Source organism: Alosa sapidissima, chromosome 19, assembly GCF_018492685.1.
Source record: "Alosa sapidissima isolate fAloSap1 chromosome 19, fAloSap1.pri, whole genome shotgun sequence".
Taxonomy (NCBI): Eukaryota; Metazoa; Chordata; class Actinopteri; order Clupeiformes; family Clupeidae; genus Alosa; species Alosa sapidissima.
In genome coordinates, this window is record NC_055975.1 from 31,878,717 (window position 1) to 31,898,516 (window position 19,800).

Here is a 19,800-nt window from a genome sequence, read left to right on the forward strand (position 1 = left end):
TGTTTTATTTGGAATGCCCTGCTAGTCTTAGGTTGTCATAGGCTCTGTTCAAAACGGTAAAAACTGCTGCCTTTTAAGATATCTAACTGGGGAACGAGGCAGCAAGTGCAAGTTCAAAACCAAAAAAACTATTTTTTATCTAAGATATCTTAAAATTACCCGAATAACGGTTGTTTTAGAAGGCAGCATCGACGCACACTTCATGCTCCCTACTACCCATAATCCATTGCGGCAACATCTGAAACAGCTATAAAAAGTAAACAAAGATGCCGAATAATATCGGTAATGGCTGCTGAATTTGTTGAAATGTGATGTGTGTGACATTATTTTGAATAAGATTTGTAGATTTGTAGCGAGAAATAAATGCTGATTTGTAGATTTGTATCGAGAAATAAATGCTGTACTATCTGATTGTTGTAACCATTGATAGCGTCTGGTCTGATATACTGTATGTGCCGCCTGCCAAACTCATTTCTACCGTTAGCCTGCTAGCTCCCGTAAGCTAGTTTAGTTTAATGTTAGCCTGCTAGCTCCCGTAAGCTAGTTTAGTTTAACATTCCGGCTTTTGCATCATACCGTAGTGTTAACCAAAGATCATTCTTAAAAGATGCATTCGATCCAAAGTCGTGTCTAGTGAGACAGCTCTCTATTTAGATAGATAGATAGATAGATACTTTATTGAGTATCTATCTATCCCAGGGGAAATTCAAGGTCTCAGTAGCATACAGATAAAAACACACACACATTCACTAACAGCAGAAAAAGTAATTAAAAATATATAATATAAAAACACAACTAAGCAATAAGGACAGTAGAAGATAAAGAATATACTAAATATACTAAAATACAAATTATACTAACTAACACTTAATCAGTATCCACATAGTGGTGATGTAGGCAGTGCGGTAGCAGACAGCTGTCTTCCGTTTGGAACAGAGCCATAGAGATGTTTGGATTCACAAGACATGTCCATTCACAACAGCCGAGCATAGTTACCTTGCTAGCTTGCTAACATTAGATATGGCTCACACAACATTTCAGACTTTGATTCTAAGGTTTTCTCTATGTCCATTTTACTCACAAGCTACCATTATTCAACTATGCCAAAGTAAACTCGCTTTTGCATTCTAGGACCCCTTTAAACTTCTCCATATCCACCTTGACCAGGACATCCTACATACAAACATATACGCACTCACACATACGCGCACTCACTCACTCTTAGGGGTCTCTCACCTTTGGGTCCTCGGGGAAGATGTTGTCCACGAGTCGCTTGTAGCGAGGCCTTAGAGGCCCACAGCACCCACAGACTCCTGTTAACACACACACATGCACCCACACACAGACACACACACACAAGTACACATGCACATACAGAGACAACATCAGTTATTATGTATGGACCATCATCACACATCTGTGAGCTCCACTCACAAGGCACCTCACTGCACCAAGAAAAACAGCTGAACAGGAGAGCTGACACAACTCTAACACTTCTACACAAATGAACAGCAGAGCTAACTCAACCCTAACACTTCAGATGAACAGAAGAGCTAACTCAAACCTAACACTTCTTCACAGATAAACAAAAGAGCTAACCCAACCCTAACACTTCTTCACAGATGAACATAATCTTGAATTTCCCCTTGGGGATCAATAAAGTGTCTATCTATATATTTGGGTAGCTAGCTGGCTAGCTGGTATGACTATCCCATATCGTTGCTATGGAGAGTATGAGGTTAGTGCGATAGGACATTGACTTTGGGACCATCAGAGAGAGAGATAAAAACAGAGAGAGAGAGACAGAGAGAGCGTGTGTGTGTGTGTGTGTGTGAGAGAGAGAGATAATGTGTAGCTGCTGAAGTCAGATGACTTTTAAATATTTAAGGAGAGGAAATCTGAGAGCAGCACCGTATCAAAGTTTCAGCACTGAGCCATCATACACACACACACACACACTGAGCCATCATACACACACACACACACATATACTGAGCCATCACACACACATACTGAGTCATCAATCACACACACACACACACTGAGCAATCACACACATACACACACACTGAGCCATCACATACACACACACACAGAGCCATCACACACACACACACATACACACACACTGAGCCATCACACACACACCCACACACTGAGCCATCACACACATACAAACACACTGAGCCATCACACACACACACACACACATACACACACACACTGAGCCATCATATACACACACACACACACACACACACACCGAGCCATCATACACACACACTGAGTGCAATCACACACACACACACACACACAGTGCAACATATCTACAACACAGACTGAGCCATCATACACACACACATAATCTTACCCCATGTTAGTTGAAATCACACACACCCAATCTTACCCCATGTGAGTTGAAATCACACACAATGAGCCATCACACACACACACACACACAATCTTACCCCATGTGAGTTGAAATCTGTTATTGGTGGAATTTGGTCTGAACGTTCCATCAGCTTCTGAGCGAGCAACTCGCAGATACCCCCTCATCTCCTCTCTTTCTCTCACACACACACACACACCATGAGCCGCTTCTGACTGGTTAGCAGTTACAGGTGCGTGTGTGTGTGTGTGTTTGCGCATGCGTGCTTGTGTGTGTGTGTGTGTGCTTGTGTGCATGCATGCATGAATGCTTGTGTGTGTGTGTGTGTGCATGCATGCGTGTGTGTGTGTGTGTGTCTGTGCCTATCTGTACAGTGTCAGCTTACTTCAGTGAGTGAGATTCCTTCACCTAAGACCCCCCCCCCAAACACACAGGCAGGGGCTAAATTGGGATTTGTTATGTGGGGTTTAGGGCTGGGATAAACGATTATTTTTTAAACGATTAATCTAACGATTATTTTTTCGATGCATCGATTAATCTAACGATTCATTTTTTCGGTCCGATTCGATTTCGATTCGATTCAATTATCGATTATCTCCCCATTAATTGACTAATAGCAATTTATACATATTGATTTACATATCTGAATGAAAAAACATGAATTCCTTAACATTGGAATATATGTTTATTGCTCTTAAAATTCTAAAATAAAAGACTATACAAGCGCAAAGTAATGCATTCTTAGTCAGAGGTAGCATTCAATAAAGTTCAGTAGTATAGGGCTAATTGAGTGCCTGTCACTTTAAGACGTTTGTGAGGGAACCCTTGTAATTGTAAAACTAACACAGTTAAAAGCCTGCTGATGTGTGGATGCAATTCATAACGTAGTTAGTTCAAATAACGGTTCGTACTTCTCCTTGGGACAAACACTTTTGAGTCTTGAAAAACACTTTTCCATTTACATCGGGATTTTGCAAACATTCAGTGTCAGAGTCAATAAAATGAGCCCTGCATGAGTAACGAAATTGACAAGCAGCTGTAAGTAATCATGCTAAACTCAACATCCAAACAGTATTCTAACGTTAGCTTTGAGATACTGCTTGATTGCATAACCTAATTTAGTGTAATCTCCTCAATGTATATTGTGATAAGACACTCTTAGCAGAGTTAGCCTAACTTTAATGCAGCAGTTTTGAACAAATTTGCACAGCATGGTCACGATGCTAAACGGATTTAATAGCAATTTAGCCCGCAGTGTTCTATGCAATGCTTCTATGTGGCAACAACAATCCTTCAACAATCGTGAATATTGCAGCGAGCTCGTTACGAGAGAGAGTGGGCGGGGCAGGGAAAGGCTGCGTGTGTAAAAAGCGCAGCTCAATGAAAGGATTTTATCTTATCTTTAATTTAAATAGTACAACATAAACGTGTGACGGCCGGTTTTGATCTCGTGGCTCCCAGCCACAGATTAGTCAATGTATGGGAAACACTGAAGGTGTTATATAAAAAAATATATGACGAATCGACGCGCATATTTTGCGCCAACGTCATCGATTACGTTGACGCGTTGTCCCAGCCCTAGTGGGGTTATGTGGGAATTTTATTTGAAAAATAAACCATTAAATGGCACTTTTTGGAGAGTTTTGTGCAAAGAAATGGAGAAATCGAATCTCCATCAATAAACCATGTCCACCAAGACCATCTCAAAACACCACACAAAAACAAAATCAATTTATCCTTGTGGAAAGGTTGCCTGGTAGCTCGAAGTAGGTATTTCTGTAATTCACAAAGATCATACACAAATATGCCAACTGAATAGATTGCTAGTTTATTTTGAGTAGCCAGCTAGAAGTTCTCATGGCAGTTCTCTATCTATCTATTTCTCTGTCAATATCCTCATCCCCTGCTTCATTCCTCTTCTCTCCCCCAGAAGTCTGTCCCAACCACCGCTGCATTTAGTTTAATCTTAACTTTTTATATGGCTGTCAAACAATTAAAAAAAAATTAACTAGGCCCCAGCTGTGGCGCAACTGGCTGGGGCACCTGCACCGTACGCCGGTGACCCGGGTTCGATTCCCGCCCCCTGGTCAATATATTTCACTCATAGAACATTTATTTTAAAAAATAGTGGTCTCAGCTGTTTGCAACTGATATATTATGGGGCAGCCGTGGCCTACTGGTTATTATGGGGCAGCTGTGGCCTACTGGTTAGCGCTGCCGGTTCAAACCCCGACCAGTAGGCACGGCTGAAGTACCCTTGAGCAAGGCACCTAACCCCTCACTGCTCCCCGTGCGCCGCTGTTGTAGCAGGCAGCTCACTGCGCCGGGATTAGTGTGTGCTTCACCTCACTGTGCTGAGTGTGTTTCACTAATTCACAGATTGGGATTAATGCAGAGACCAAATTTCCCTCACGGGATCAAAAGAGCATATATACTATACTATACTTATACTTACTTACACACACACACACACACACACATCATCAGAACAGCACAACACAGTAATATATACTTACACACACACACACACACACACACACATCATCAGAACAGAACAGCACAGTAATATATACTTATACTTACACACACACACACACACACACACACACATCATCAGAACAGAACAGCACAGTAATATATACTTATACTTACACACACACACACACACACACACACACACACATACACATCATCAGAACAGAACAGCACAGTAATATATACTTACACACACACACACACACACACACACACACACACACACACACACACACACATCATCAGAACAGAACAGCACAGTAATTTATACTGGTTTGCGACGTGACTGCGACACACACGGTGTGTTAAGTTTGGACTGTTTCCTGCATGAATCACGCAGAAATGGCACAAACTGCAGTTGACCCAAACAACCACCAGGTGGCTCTTGGGAGTTCTGCCACTATTATTTTTGATGCGACTTGACTAACGGCTCCCACACACAGCTGCGTTCCGTCAATGCATTCCAGTGGGTGTTCCCGACGATAGCTATGCAAATGACTTGAAGTAAAACCGTAATGTGATTGTTTGGTGCCGTCCGTAGATTGGCTTGATTGGCCGGTGCCGTCTGTCGGTGCAGCAACAGCTGAACTCCTCAACGCGAGCAGCGGGAGAAACGCGACACGACGGACCCACAATTCAGTTCGGCAACGGATCACGTGAGCCCATTTAAAGTGAATGGGATGCGTCTCCAGCAACGCGATGCACGCAGCTGTGTGTGGGAGCCATTACTGCTTCCATGACGCATCCAGTTTCCAAGTCAGTAGAACAATCAGTGACAGTTGAGCCATTACCAAACATATATGATAATACAATAGCGTGAGTTTATATATCTTATCAGGAGCGTCGCCATCCGATTTTGCCGGGACTTCAGCCCTGAATGTTTCGAGTGTAGCCCCAAATGTATTTTGCAAAGTTGACTAACAAATATGAAACCATTATTCGGATCATGCATTGGAACTGTGAGATGAGATGGACCAATTTATCATATAAAAGCAGGAAACGGGTTTCCTCTCACTCTCCATGCAGCAGATCTAACTTGAACGTTAGGCCATAATTTGAAATGTAGGCTGCTTAGAGCGTGCGCACGCACGAGAGAGAGACAGAGAGTCAGTCAGTTCCAGGGTAGGGCATGTCATTGTTTGCAGTTCCTATTTAGTATAAGAAAGTTATAAGGAAATCATAAAGGCAACAAGGCAGCTATTGGTAATTTTATAGATAAATAGAAATAGCCTACTGTCATGCAGTTTATGGGGTAGGCCAACTTGGAGTGAACTTACACACGGGAGATTCTTTCTCTAGGCTAATCGTAGCTGAGCAGAGTTGGGTGTAACGTGTAATTAATCACGTTACAGTTCCTACAGTGTACGAGCAAAGATATTCAGAATTCTGGGAGGGTGACAAGATAGATAGATACCGTATTTTCCGGACTATAAGTCGCACTTTTTTACATAGTTTGGCTGGCCCTGCGACTTATAGTCAGGTGCGACTTATATATGAAATTTACCGGTAACATTTTTTTTTTAATAATTCCGAAATGAAAGAGGAGTAAACATTACCGTCTACAGTCGCGAGAGGGCGCTCTAGGATAACCAGAGCCGTTGTATACAACTGCAGGCCTACCCCTGAAACATTCATTTAAAGACCAAATTTAAATTTAAACCAAAATGCCACCCAAAAGAAAGTCATACACTGCTGCTTTCAAACTAGAGGTAGCGAAATATGCAGCCGAAAATGGAAATAGAGCAGCAGAAAGAAAGTTTGGAGTGAGTGAAAAACTTGCGAGGGACTGGCGAAAAGCAGAGGTTACTCTAAATGCAATGAAGAAAACAAAGAAAGCTAATCGCGGATTGAAAGCAAGATGGCCAGAGCTGGAGGAACGAGTCCACAGATGGGTGCTTGAACAACGTGCTGCCGGGAGGGGCTTGTCAACTGTGCAGTTACGTCTCTATGCCCTGTTAGTTGCAAAGGAGATGAATATAGACGACTTTGCAGGCGGGCCATCCTGGTGTTACCGCTTCATGCAACGCAACCGCCTCTCTATCAGAGCACGGACAACAGTGTGCCAGAAACTGCCAGCAGACTTCCAAGCCAAGGTTGACAGTTTCCGTGAGTTCGTTGAAAAGCAGGTAACTGAACACAACGTTTCGCCGGACCATATTATTAACATGGACGAGGTCCCCCTCACGTTTGACATCCCCATGGGCCGAAGTGTCACAGAGAAAGGTCAAAAAAGTGTGAATATAGTGACAACTGGTCATGAGAAATCACACTTTACAGTGGTGTTGGCATGTTGTGGAGAAGGATCAAAATTGCCACCGATGGTCATTTTCAAACGGAAAACCATGCCAAAAGACGAATTTCCACGATCAGTTGTCGTGACTGTGAATGAAAAAGGGTGGATGGATCAAGAAATGATGAACATCTGGCTTAACCGGTGCTACACTCAGCGTCCTGATGGCTTCTTTAAAACACGCAAAGCCCTGCTTGTGATGGATAGTATGCGAGCGCACATAACGCCGCAGTTTAAAGATAAAATAAAAGCTTGCAACTCCATACCTGCCATCATCCCTGGAGGCTTAACCAAAGTACTCCAGCCACTCGACATCTCAGTGAACCGGAGCTTTAAGGCAGTCTTGCGTCGCCTGTGGGAGGAGTGGATGGTGGATGGAGAGCACAGCTTCACGGCAACCGGGAGGATGCGCCATGCAACTTTCCAGCAAGTCATTGGATGGATCGACACAGCATGGGCTTCAGTGACAACCGAAACCATCCTGTCGGGATTTAGAAAGGCCGGAATAACTCCAACTGATGATGAGTCTGACGACAGCCCCGCAGAAGAGGAGACGGCGCTTCGTCTTCCTCAGGAGTTGTCAGAGATGTTCAGAAGCGACACGGAGGACGAAGAATTTAATGGATGGTGAACTGGCTACCAGTAGCTTGCCTGTTTAACTCGGTGGCGTGTTATGTTAATTTATTAATATTAAATACTGCGATCTATTGTGTTTATCTTGCATTTCTGGATTAAATGTCTGTTCTTGTTCTTGGATTAAATAAATGTCTAAATAAGCCTCCTGCGAGTATTTGATCCACTGCCGGCTTGAGACTCCACCTCGCCCAACATGCTTGATTGCATTGCATTCTCCACATTTGTATCTACACTGTGGTACCACATCAGCATTTTCATTCAGTGAATATTTTGTAAATTGCTTTACAATTACCGTCGGGCCCTCCTCTTATCGTCTTACACGCCGCAGCTTCATTCATCCTTTGTGCACGTCATTTTAAAACCGCATGTTTTTCTCTCGTGTGCATTTAATCTGCTGCCAGTTTGTGACTCATTGCATTGTCCATATTTTTAGCTAAATTTACGTGTACCACATCAGCATTTTTGTTCAGTGAATCTGTTGTAAATTGTTTTACAATTACTGTCGGGCATATAGGCCTATCGCCTGGCTTGCCTCAGCTGCATTTAATCTGCTGCCAGTTTGTGACTTACAGAGGGTCCCCGTTAAAAATTGACACTTCATTCACGATAATGGTGATTCACGCAGCTGGGTGACATGTAAGTACAACTGCAGCCGCTTGGGGGCAGCATAGTCCGCTGTGGCGTTCAACGGTCGAACCGGACGGCGCATTCGACAGCAAGGGCTGTGATTGGCCGAGTTTTCAGTGCGTTTCTCTGTTTTTAGCAGCCCCTGCAACATGCTAATCCACTGTAGCCTAAGCTTTGTACATAATGTTAAACATAGTTTTGGATTCAGTGGCAAGATTTCTTGATTGTATAGTGCCTGTCTCTCAGTAATGTTTTAAAATGAGAGCTTCGTCAGCTGGCAGTAGGCTACTTTGTCGGTAGTCATGAGAAGTTCGCTTGCTAACAGAACATAAAAATGCTGCCCAGAAACCTTGTGAATAGTTCTGACACTAACGAGGTTGAAATATAGCCTTTGCCTACAGCATCTCCTTAACAGTAAAGTTAACAAAATGACAGCATTCATATGACAAAGGAAAACGAATCCGGTCACTCAAGACTGTGCCGCAGCCGTGGGGCAGAAGACGCTTGGTGGCCGTCCACAACGTTATAAACTTAACCTAAATAGTCGGCTGCTGTAAGCTACAATCGGATTTTATTGTATACCCCTGTTGTCTCAATGATGATAACATCTCATTTCCGACTATATTTCAAAGTGTGCCGTTCATTTGCATTATTAACATAACATCGTATATTGTCATTTTTGGCGAAGACATGCATTCCGTTAGGGATATTGAACATATTTAACATTCTCTAACCATCGTGATTTCGAATTGGTGCAGTTGTCAGCACAAAAACTCATTTTATTCTTTTGCTCTTTTGCATTGCTCTATGCTGTTCTATGGTGCTTTCTGCCTCTTGGTTGCGCACGCATGTTTTCGTGGCGTTTCATAGAAATCCATATATAATGAGCGCATAAAACGACTTGTTGACGTTTTGGGACATTAATCTACATGTAGGCTACGTTAAGCTTTAAGGATTGTATGTCCTTAATTTATTTATATAGGCCTATTTAGGCTACTTGCGCAAACCCTGGATACTTTTATTGCCACACAACAATATTGGTGGTATTTGTTACATTAGCTTCAAAAGGCACCGCTTCAGAAAGCTGCACTGCTTGTGAAAGAAGGGGGTGGGGGAGGGGAGCTTGCAGCCAAGTGTCGGAAAAATGCATAGCCTACAACACAGAACCCGCTTCTCGCATTAGTCACTGACAGTAGACACGCTTCCAGCCTAATGACTTTCACACATTTTGAATGTCTTTCTATAGGCTAAGCATATAATGGAGATAGAGTAGAAAACTGGATTTAACTAAACAAATGTAACTAAGTAAACTGATTGTTTACTCTACAGTAGGCTATGTTCCCCCTCTCAGGCTGTACAGTAGGCCTATTGAAAGTAGGCTAATGAGCTCAATAGACACGTTAGCGCTTCCATTAGGAAACTTTCGTTGCAGACTTTCACAACTGATTGTTTAGCCTACAGTAGCCTACTGTAGGCCTACTCTACAGTAGCCTAGGCTATAGGTTATGTTCCCCCTCTCAGGCTGTACAGTAGGCCTATTGAAAGTAGACTAATGACCTTAGACACATTAGCGTTTCCAGCCTAATGACTTTCACACATTAATGATTTACAGTAGACACATTAGCGCTCCACGCAGTGGCGTAACTAGGCCTAGTAGGTGCAGCAAGTGCAGTCGCACCAGGGCCTATGACCTCCGTCGCTACCCCCGCAATGCAATTGCTGGAAAATTCTATACCGGTCCTTTCTGACTACCTGCGTGCCTTTGACCAGGCCAAGGCTACAGCGCAGACACTCGCAAATAAATGGGGGTTCAGAGTACATTTGAAAATGTGAAGAGTGAAGCGTCACTTTGACGAACTATCGGAAGATAAACGCTTAACCGATGCAGAGAGATACTTAAAAGTGCAGGTATTTAATGCAACTCTGGACATCATAATCAGTCAGCTCTCCCAAAGATGTGCAAGCATGCGGGAAACTTGTTATGTGTTTGAGTCTTTACGTCCTATGATCCTTCAACTCGCCGGTGATGATGAACTGCTTGAAAAGGCAGTAGCCTACGTTTGTCAGACCATTATAGCATGGACATTGCACCGACATTCCCAACACAACTCCTCTCATTTAGGTCTTGCTTTAAAGCAGAGATTTCACAGAAGTCATCTATTTTTCAACTTGCCAAAAGGCTGGTGGTAGATTATGACAGTGTAACATCCACATTCGGGGAAGTGTGTACTGCTCTCATGTTGTTTCTACATTGCCTATGACTGTGGCAACAGCTGAGCGATCTTTTTCCAAATGTTCAACAATTGCTGGTGTACAGGCTATAATCAATTAGCTAAATCATTTGTCCAGCTGTTTAAACATTTTTTCGTGTTACATTCAAACGCAAAAGGTGCTTTGATATATTTTGTTTAAACGTTGGCAAGCAGGCATGCTGCGGTTGCAATGAATGAGGATAATTGGTTTTATCTGCGGTGTTATTTTTTGCATTTTGAATATGACTCGCTCCAGCACGTCTACTTTTTTGCACGGTGCTTTCTTAAAGGAGCTGCACCATCTTACAACAATTGCATCTACATTTTCATATTAGAATGTTTTGTCAAGTGTAAGCTTAAACTACCGTGATCAAATTAAGTTTCCGTGCCCCCGCTGAAAGTCTCTTATGCTCTTATCGTTACACTATCAAATCTATAAGTAACCGTGACAAATAGGGTATAAGATATATAAACTCACGCTATTGTATTATCATATATGTTTGGTAATGGCTCAGCTTTCTCTGATTGTTCTACTGACTTGGAAACTGCATCATGGAAGCAGTAAGTCAAGTCGCATTAAAAATAGTAGTGGCAGAACTCCAAAGTGACACCTTGTGGTTGTTTGTGTCAACTGCCGTTTGTGCCATTTCTGCTGAGAAAATGGGGATCGTGATTCCTGAAGGAACCCGTCCAAACTTAACGGGGACCCACTGTATTGCATTGTCCATATTTTTAGCTAAATTTACGTGTACCACATCAGCATTTTTGTTCAGTGAATCTTTTGTAAATTGTTTTACAATTACTGTCGGGCATATAGGCCTATCGCCTGGCTTGCCTCAGCTGCATTTAATCTGCTGCCAGTTTGTGACTCATTGCATTGTCCATATTTTTAGCTAAATTTACGTGTACCACATCAGCATTTTTGTTCAGTGAATCTGTTGTAAATTGTTTTACAATTACTGTCGGGCATATAGGCCTATCGCCTGGCTTGCCTCAGCTGCATTTAATCTGCTGCCAGTTTGTGACTTATTGCATTGTCCATATTTTTAGCTAAATTTACGTGTACCACATCAGCATTTTTGTTCAGTGAATCTTTTGTAAATTGTTTTACAATTACTGTCGGGCATATAGGCCTATCGCCTGGCTTGCCTCAGCTGCATTTAATCTGCTGCCAGTTTGTGACTCCACATCGCCCAAAATGCTTGATTGCATTGCATTCTCCACATTTTTAGCTAAATTTTCTTGTACCACATCAGCATTTTCATTCAGTGAATCTTTTGTAAATTGTTTTACAATTACCGTCGGCGCTCACAGCAGCTTTGCCATTCATCCTAGGCTGTCATTTTAAAACGTGAGTATTTAATCTGCTGCAGGCTTGACTCCACATCCCAAAATGCTTGATTGCATTGTATTCTGCACATTTTTAGCTAAATTTGCGTGTACCACATCACCATTTTTGCTGTGAATCTTTTGTACATTGCTTTACAATTACCCTTAGGCCTTCCTCTTGGCTGCCGTTGTTATCGCTGCCATTCACTCCTTCTCTTCATTAATATTAATGTCTTGGCCTCTATGGGTAGAGTTACATAGCCCGTGTCTGTTCTTGGTCTTGGATTTTATGAAATACATTTCTAAATAAATGCGACTTGTAGTCCGGTGCGACTTATATATGGTTTTTTCCTCTCCATGAGGCATTTTTTGACTGATGCGACTTATACTCAGGAGCGACTTATAGTCCGGAAAATACGGTAGATAGATAAATAGATACTTTATTGATCCCCAGGACAAGAATATTGGCAAAGAAATAGAATTCATCGGAGTAGGCTGTTTGTTACCTTACTACCGAGTGGGAAACAGTGCACAACTAACTAGCTAATGACTAGTCTGATGTCAATCACACCACAAATTGATTACAAAAAAATATGTTAGGCTATAGGCTACAAGCTAGGACTGCCACTGTTTTCAGTGTGAAGAGCATCTAGTATAATTAATTTTTCCATTTAGGATGCGCGGGGTGAGGGATAAGGCTTTCATGGTGGACCACGCACTTTTTCTTGTGTCAGGAACTCTGCACATAGGCTTAGTCCGTCCATAGCCCAGCTCCAGCGAAGACGGCTCTGGTCATCCCATCTTACCCTCCCCCCACTTCCTCTAGCCTACCATTCAGGCTATGAAGTAGGGTGACCAGACGTCCCGGTTTAACCGGGACAGTCCCGGTTTTGAGATGCGTGTCCCGAGTCCTGACAAAAGCCTGTCAAGACGCTAAAATGTCCCGGTTTACACCAACCACTATTAAAGTGTCCTGGTTCTCAGAGATTACATAGCCGACATGGTCTTATTAGCCTATAGCCCGATCATTAAACCCATGTAGAAAGCTAGCCTAAAGCATCTTCCGTATGATTTCAATAATTTGTTTGTGCGTGCGTGTCAGTCAATCGTAGCAGTCTGCATAATCTTTGCAACAAGCATTACAATGTATCCGTAAACATTGTTGCAATGCCTCTTCATATCTGCCTTGTTTTAACGGTAAGGCTACGCTACGACAATGTTGAAGAGAAAGTCATCACTCTCAAAATGGCTGTGAGTTAATTAATCATCTTCGTAAGTCGGCATATGGTTAAATGACTCATTACGGGGCGAATGAAGGCTCTCTCGCCCGCCCCTACTGCCTGTAGAAAGAAGAATATCCCACTTGCAAGTTCGGTGTATCCTATCCGCCGACCGAAGCAGGATCAGCATCAGGATGGCGGAACTTGTCATATACATACACACACACATTCTATATGAATAGAAAAAAATAGAAATAATACTGTATTTCAAATTATTTATTCATGACAGCACACATTATGCAGATTACATTAAGCTCCAACGTTTGTAGCAGGCTGTGTAGTTGTTAATGGTAGTAAATATCTGTAGTAGGCTGTGTAGTTGTTAATAGTAGTAAATATCTGTAGTAGGCTGTGTAGTTGTTAATGGTAGTAACTATCTGTAGCAGGTTGTGTAGTTGTTAATGGTTATCTGTAGCAGGCTGTGTAGTTGTTAATGGTTATTTGTAGCAGGCTGTGTAGTTGTTAATGGTAGTAAATATCTGTAGTTGTTAATGGTAGTAAATATTTGTAGCAGGTTGTGTAGTTGTTAATTCGCCCCTGCTGAAAAAACCAGCCTGACCAGCCAAAGGTGGTTTGCTGGTTGACCAGCTTGTTTGACCACCCTATGATGGTTGACCAGCTAGACCAGCAAATCTCTTTCGAAAACATACCTTCAGCTGGTTTACCCACCTAACGATGGTAATTCAGCTGGTTTTGTTTGTCGTACCACCTCAAGCTGGTAATTTTAGCTGGTGTTGCTAGTCTACACTGCTGGTTTAACTGGCCGTGCCAGTTTATGTTGGTCAATTAAGCAATATAGCACGAGTGAGAGTGGGGTTGGTCATGGATATTCCCACGGGTGTTGTTCGGCCGTAGCCACGAGGCCGGAGGCCGAGTGGCGCAGGAAACAACAGCCGTGGGAATATCCATGACCAATCCCACGATCACGAGTGCTATATTGCTTTTATACAACAATTCTACCACAAACTAAATAATCTGAAAACACCCCATTATTGTTTAAACATGTTAATTTCGACATCGTTCTTACGCATCAAAAATAGTTCCCTTTTCAAAAGACAGCGTCTTGGTTGCTAGGTAACCAACATTCCAGATCCCTCGTTACGGGTCTTTGTGGTTTACGTGTCTTGAAAGAAATGTTGAAAGTCGGGCTGAAATCACATTCATATCTAGCTTTGCTGCATGCATGTTACAAGGACACTGGGCCATGTCATGTAAGGGGCATGGTACTGCAAAAAAACGTAAACATAGCCTACATTGCAGAACCACTCAACTTTATTAATTTATGGTGAATAAGTTACACTACTGTTCACAGCCCCATATGTTTTTCTGACACGATGCTAGCACGTTAGCAGCGGTTAGCTAACTATGCTAACGTTAGTTATCTACAAGTCTCCTCCAAGTGACAATCATATTATAGGCCCTACACAATGCTGGCAATGCTGAGAACAATCCTCGTTTATCTTACCGGTACTTACATTGAGTTGACTGTGTGGCTTAATCCACAGATGTGGTGAAGCACTGTTTCGTTATGGTTTGCTAAGGAGTAACCCATTGCTTAAAATAGTGGAGAGCTGGGATGAGAACATTGTGTCAAATCTTCGCATTGTATCGCGGAGTGATTTATTATTAGCTGTGCGAAGTCTGAGTTGAAATGTCCAGGGATATTCCAACTCATGGAACGTCTCTCGGCCAATCAGAAACAAATAAATAGTTCCATAGAACCCAATTGTTGTATAAACCAGCATGACCATCTTACACCAACAATGTCAAGCTTGGCAAGCTGGTCACCAGCATGACCATCTTGCACCAGTTGTATCCCACACGGCAGGCTGGTCAAACCAGCATGACCAGCTTCCTCAGATGGTCACACCAGCATATCCAGCTGGTGGTCCAACCAGCTACACCAGCAAAGACCAGCAAGAGCGGGAAGAAAACCAGCGAAGACCAGCTAAAACCAGCTACCAGCATAAGCTGCTTTCTAGATGTTTTTTTCAGCAGGGGCCTTATTCACCATTGTGTGTAAACCAAAAGGAGGCTACAGCAGGATGCACTGACTGTATCATTAATGCATTTTTGCCACCTACTGGCATATATATAGAACACAACCATCCTGTGTTTTGGGTACCCTGTAGCCTCGTTTTGGTTTACATACAATAAGGAGGATTGTAGTTATAGTACAAGCTCAAAACCTTTAAAGCACCTTCCCAAAACTGACTACCTTCCCAAAACTGACCTGAAGGATGTTTTTTGTTTGTTTGGTGACCGTCACTGTTACAAGCCAACCGGCCATAATAATTGCAAGTGATAAGTGATCAGAAAAAATGTTTTAGAACTTTGACATATCATACACACACGCGCTAGTGGTCACCCGATCATAAACAGCCTTCTGATTATATCTGCTATTCTGAGGACTACACAGGCCACTAGTATAAGCTATATAGAACCGATATTTAGGACTGATAGACCCAACATAAAGACTACATAGACACACACACACACACACAACAAATCAGCTGGTTTCATCGCCCTCTCACGGTGAATTGCACGGATGAATATTACATGATTTTGTGCTTCTTTGTCATTCGGACCTTCGTCAAAATGAAACGCCATTGTGTGACAAGTGTAAAAATAGCGGCCTGGCTGAACATGCACTGAAATAACCGATCATAATTGAACATTACCTGAACAAAACCTACCCCCCTACCAGGTTAAGTTCAGAGCCTATGTTACCATAGTTACTTAAATAGCCTGATCATTTTTGAACGTTTTGGAAATGAAATCCCAGGTTTACTTTGGGTTAACATACCCAGTTAAGTTCAGAGCCTATGTTACCATAGTGACTTACACAGCCTGATCGTTTTGGTAAGCCAGTAAACCTGCTTTCTGAAATACCCCCCTGATCAACAACCATACACACACACACACCAGCAGATCAACAACCACACACACACACACACACCACACACACACAAACATGCGCACACACACATCAGATCAACACACACACCAGCAGATCAACAATCATACACACACACCAGCAGATCAACAACCATACACATACACACGCGCACACACACACACACACACGCAGATCAACACACTCACACCAGCAGATCAACAACCACACACACACACAAATCAGATCAACACACACACACAAATCAGGGGCCTGTACTATGAAGGGAGCTTAACCTACCCAGATGTAACCCAGGGTTACTTTGTTAAACCGGGGTTGACAAAACCTGGTTATCTTAAGTGGTGTTAATCGGTACTACGACGCTGATTATGAAGTTGATTTGTTGAGCCGGGGTTAACCTAATTGGAGTTTGTGCGCATTCCCATAAAAGGGGCGGGTTGCAGCGCAAGTCACCACTTTCAATGATGACGCGATCACCTTATTTTACGGATGAGGAATGCACAATTATTATGACAAGTTATGAGGAATTAAAACCCACTCTATGACAAAAATAAAATACGTCGGCAGTGAACAAAGCAAGGCAAGGCTGTTGGCAACGTATTGCAGATCGGGTAGCCTAAATGCCTAAAAGTAGGCCTAAAGTTTTATTTCCACATGTTCTTCAAATATGTGTTACGGAGGGTTAATAGCTTGCGGAATGTATGAAATGAGTTGAAATAATTAAATTCCTTATTTTGAGTTCATAGAAATGCCTACAGATGCAACACAATTTAGAAGTGGGCATATAGATTACAGCTATATAGTAATAGGATAATTTAATGTTTAAGTAGAGGAGTTGGCCATCGCAAATAATAGTGGAAGGCCGATTATGGAGGGGGTTGAAGGAGGCATTCGGTCGGATTCTGGTGCTGTGGAAATGTGTAGCCTTTATGTGCAGGGTACAGTAATATGCCATTCAATTCAACAAGTTTGTTAAAATGGTGATTTTAATTTATTAGGCCTACTGTAGGCTATGTCTGATTTATTTTAGGCTATTCTTGCTCAGATGTTCAGCATACTGTAGGCTAGGCCTATGTCCGATTTATTTTCGGACATACAGTATTCTTGCTCAGATGTTCAGCATCACCGATTAGATGGAATACATGAATGTCCACGTAACGGCATTGCTATGACGGGTGACATTAGAGACTTCTGCCTAGATCATCTGACAAAGATAACGAATTCCTTCGGCTGACAATCTATATCTTCATAGAGAATATTATATGTATATATATATATATAGTCTATATATGGCGATCTCTAAAACCCCTCGCCCTGCGAAGAGAGCCCCTCACAATTTGCGCTCCAATGTCGTATGGATCAAGTACGCCGACATTGTCTCGAATTGTTAGTGGAGGGGTGGTACTTATAAAGGGTGTGGTTAACGGAAACCTCGGGTTAACCAAGAACATAACCTGCTCGGAGCAGGTTTGAGATGCAGGGTAAATTGCCATGGCAGCATACCTCGGTTGAAACATATCCACCTTTCGTAGTACGGGTTAATCGGGAGGTTACGTCACACGTGATCAAGTTACTCTCGAAGTTACCCAGATAAGCCAGTAACCTCGCTTCGTAGTACAGGCCCCAGATCAACAACCACACACACACACACGCACCAGCAGATCAACAACCACAACCACACACACACGCACATACACACACCAGCAGATCAACAACCATAGACACACACACCAGCAGATCAACACACACACACACACAAATCAGGAGATCAACACACACACACACACACACACACACACAAACCATCGGATCAACACACACACACACACAAACCATTAGATCAAGTCACACACACACACAAATCAGGAGATCAACACACACACACACACACACACACACAAACCATCAGATCAACAGTCACACACACAGAACAGCTGATCAACAAACACACCAACAAATCAACAGTCACAAACACAAACAAGCAGATCTCCAAACCAACAAATCAACAGTCTGTCTCTCTCTCACAAACACACACACGTAGATCAACAAACCAACAGCCTCTCTCTCACACATAAACACACACACGCAGATACACACAGCTCACAGCTCTACTAGCTGCGCCTGATGCAGGCTTTATGTGAATCTGCAAAGGCTTCTCTGAATGACAACATAAGTGTGTGTGTGTGTGTGTGTGTGTGTGTGTGTTATACCGGCTGGCATTCCTCCACAGCGGCCAAGACGTAGTTCCTGTAATGTAATGTCCACGACAGGTCCCGAGGCTCCGTCTTCCGCAGTTCCTTCGATCTGCGCTCCTGAAATGCAGCACGAGGAGATTGACTACTCGTAGAGGCTACTGGACAGATCAAAGCTCATCGCTACCGTACCGCACCGTCTTCGCCGCCCTGTTCCCTGTATCACCTGCCAACTCTTTTCCCACTCGAAGAGATTCGCAAACAACCCCGCCAGACACAGACTATTGCGCGCGCGCGCACACACACACACACACACACACACACACACACACAGAATAGGCTTCAAACTTGCACTAGCCCTATAATACAACGCCAATGCCTGACGTGACGTCGCCAAAACATATGGCTGTCATTCCCGTGGTTAATGGCCAATTTTCATCTGCAAAGGCGCGCGACTGCATACCTGTAGAGGATTACGCGCAGATTGGAGCTTCCTGTAATGGGCTTACGTAGAGCACACGACCTCGACACGGAAGTGGAGACTGAGCTGAAAGTGACTTTGACGGACCTCGCACTCGCGACATTTAATGGTGCATCGCAGTCCTTCACGAGCAGCGGCCGGGCGCGAGGGGAGCCGCGAGCTTCACTGAAGGACAGAGACAAACGGCGAAAATCTTGTGTCTTCCGCGTATCTGCAGCATGTAGGGTGCGCGCGTTTTGGTCCCTCCCCATGCGCGTGAGATTCGGGTCACTCTGCCAGTGCACGAGCAGCAACTTTCTTTTGCCTCCCAGTTGCCACCGAGTCGCTGTCCGTCTGTCGCAGATTTATTTCTGCTTCTCCCTCTCTCTCGCCCTCACCTCAGAGAGACGTACGATACGAGTGCGCTGCAAAATCAGCCCGGATGTGCAGAGTGTCAATAAGCGCGTGAGAGCATCTGCGACTGTCGTTGACTGAACGAATTTCCCTGCAGCCTGTAATCCTCATTCCTTTTAGGAGAGGAGACCCATTGGTTTTAATCAGAACATATTGACGCTGTGGGAACACACATTTCATGCTACCAAACCCACACCGCCTGCCTCATTAGGACTATTTCAGCTTAGTACTACCAAAGTAAAAGCAGTACTACATTTTATTTTAACCTTTTATCTGAACCAGTGGTTTGCGCTGCAATACTTAGTGCACAACCCCCAAACCAACCACAGCAACCTGAAGCAGAACACCAAGACTAACCTGCAGAGTGTGATAGTATTGCATTTAGTGTTTTATTAAGCAGTTTAATTAGGCTAAAAACCTTAAGTGAGAGATATTCCCACAAAACTTCCACAGCTGTTTATTTACTTTAAGTCAATATT

General features: G+C 43.1%; 1 protein-coding gene across 6 annotated transcripts in view; it reads right to left on the reverse strand.

Moving 5' to 3' along the window:
- efr3a (EFR3 homolog A (S. cerevisiae)) overlaps positions 1-19,185 on the reverse strand; it is a 108,595-nt gene extending 89,410 nt beyond the window's left edge. For 2 of the 6 annotated variants that reach the window (XR_006025296.1, XM_042071364.1), the window contains exons 1-3: positions 18,911-19,185; positions 18,466-18,567; positions 1,237-1,313 (exon numbers count right to left, since the gene is read on the reverse strand). Coding sequence is in view for 5 of the 6 variants with exons in the window: in XM_042071364.1 (XP_041927298.1) it covers positions 1,237-1,313; positions 18,466-18,475 (87 nt within the window). In the remaining variant the exon portion in view is untranslated. The other 4 variants (XM_042071362.1, XM_042071363.1, XM_042071360.1 and 1 more) reach the window with 3 other exon arrangements.
- Positions 19,186-19,800: the final 615 nt, after the last annotated feature.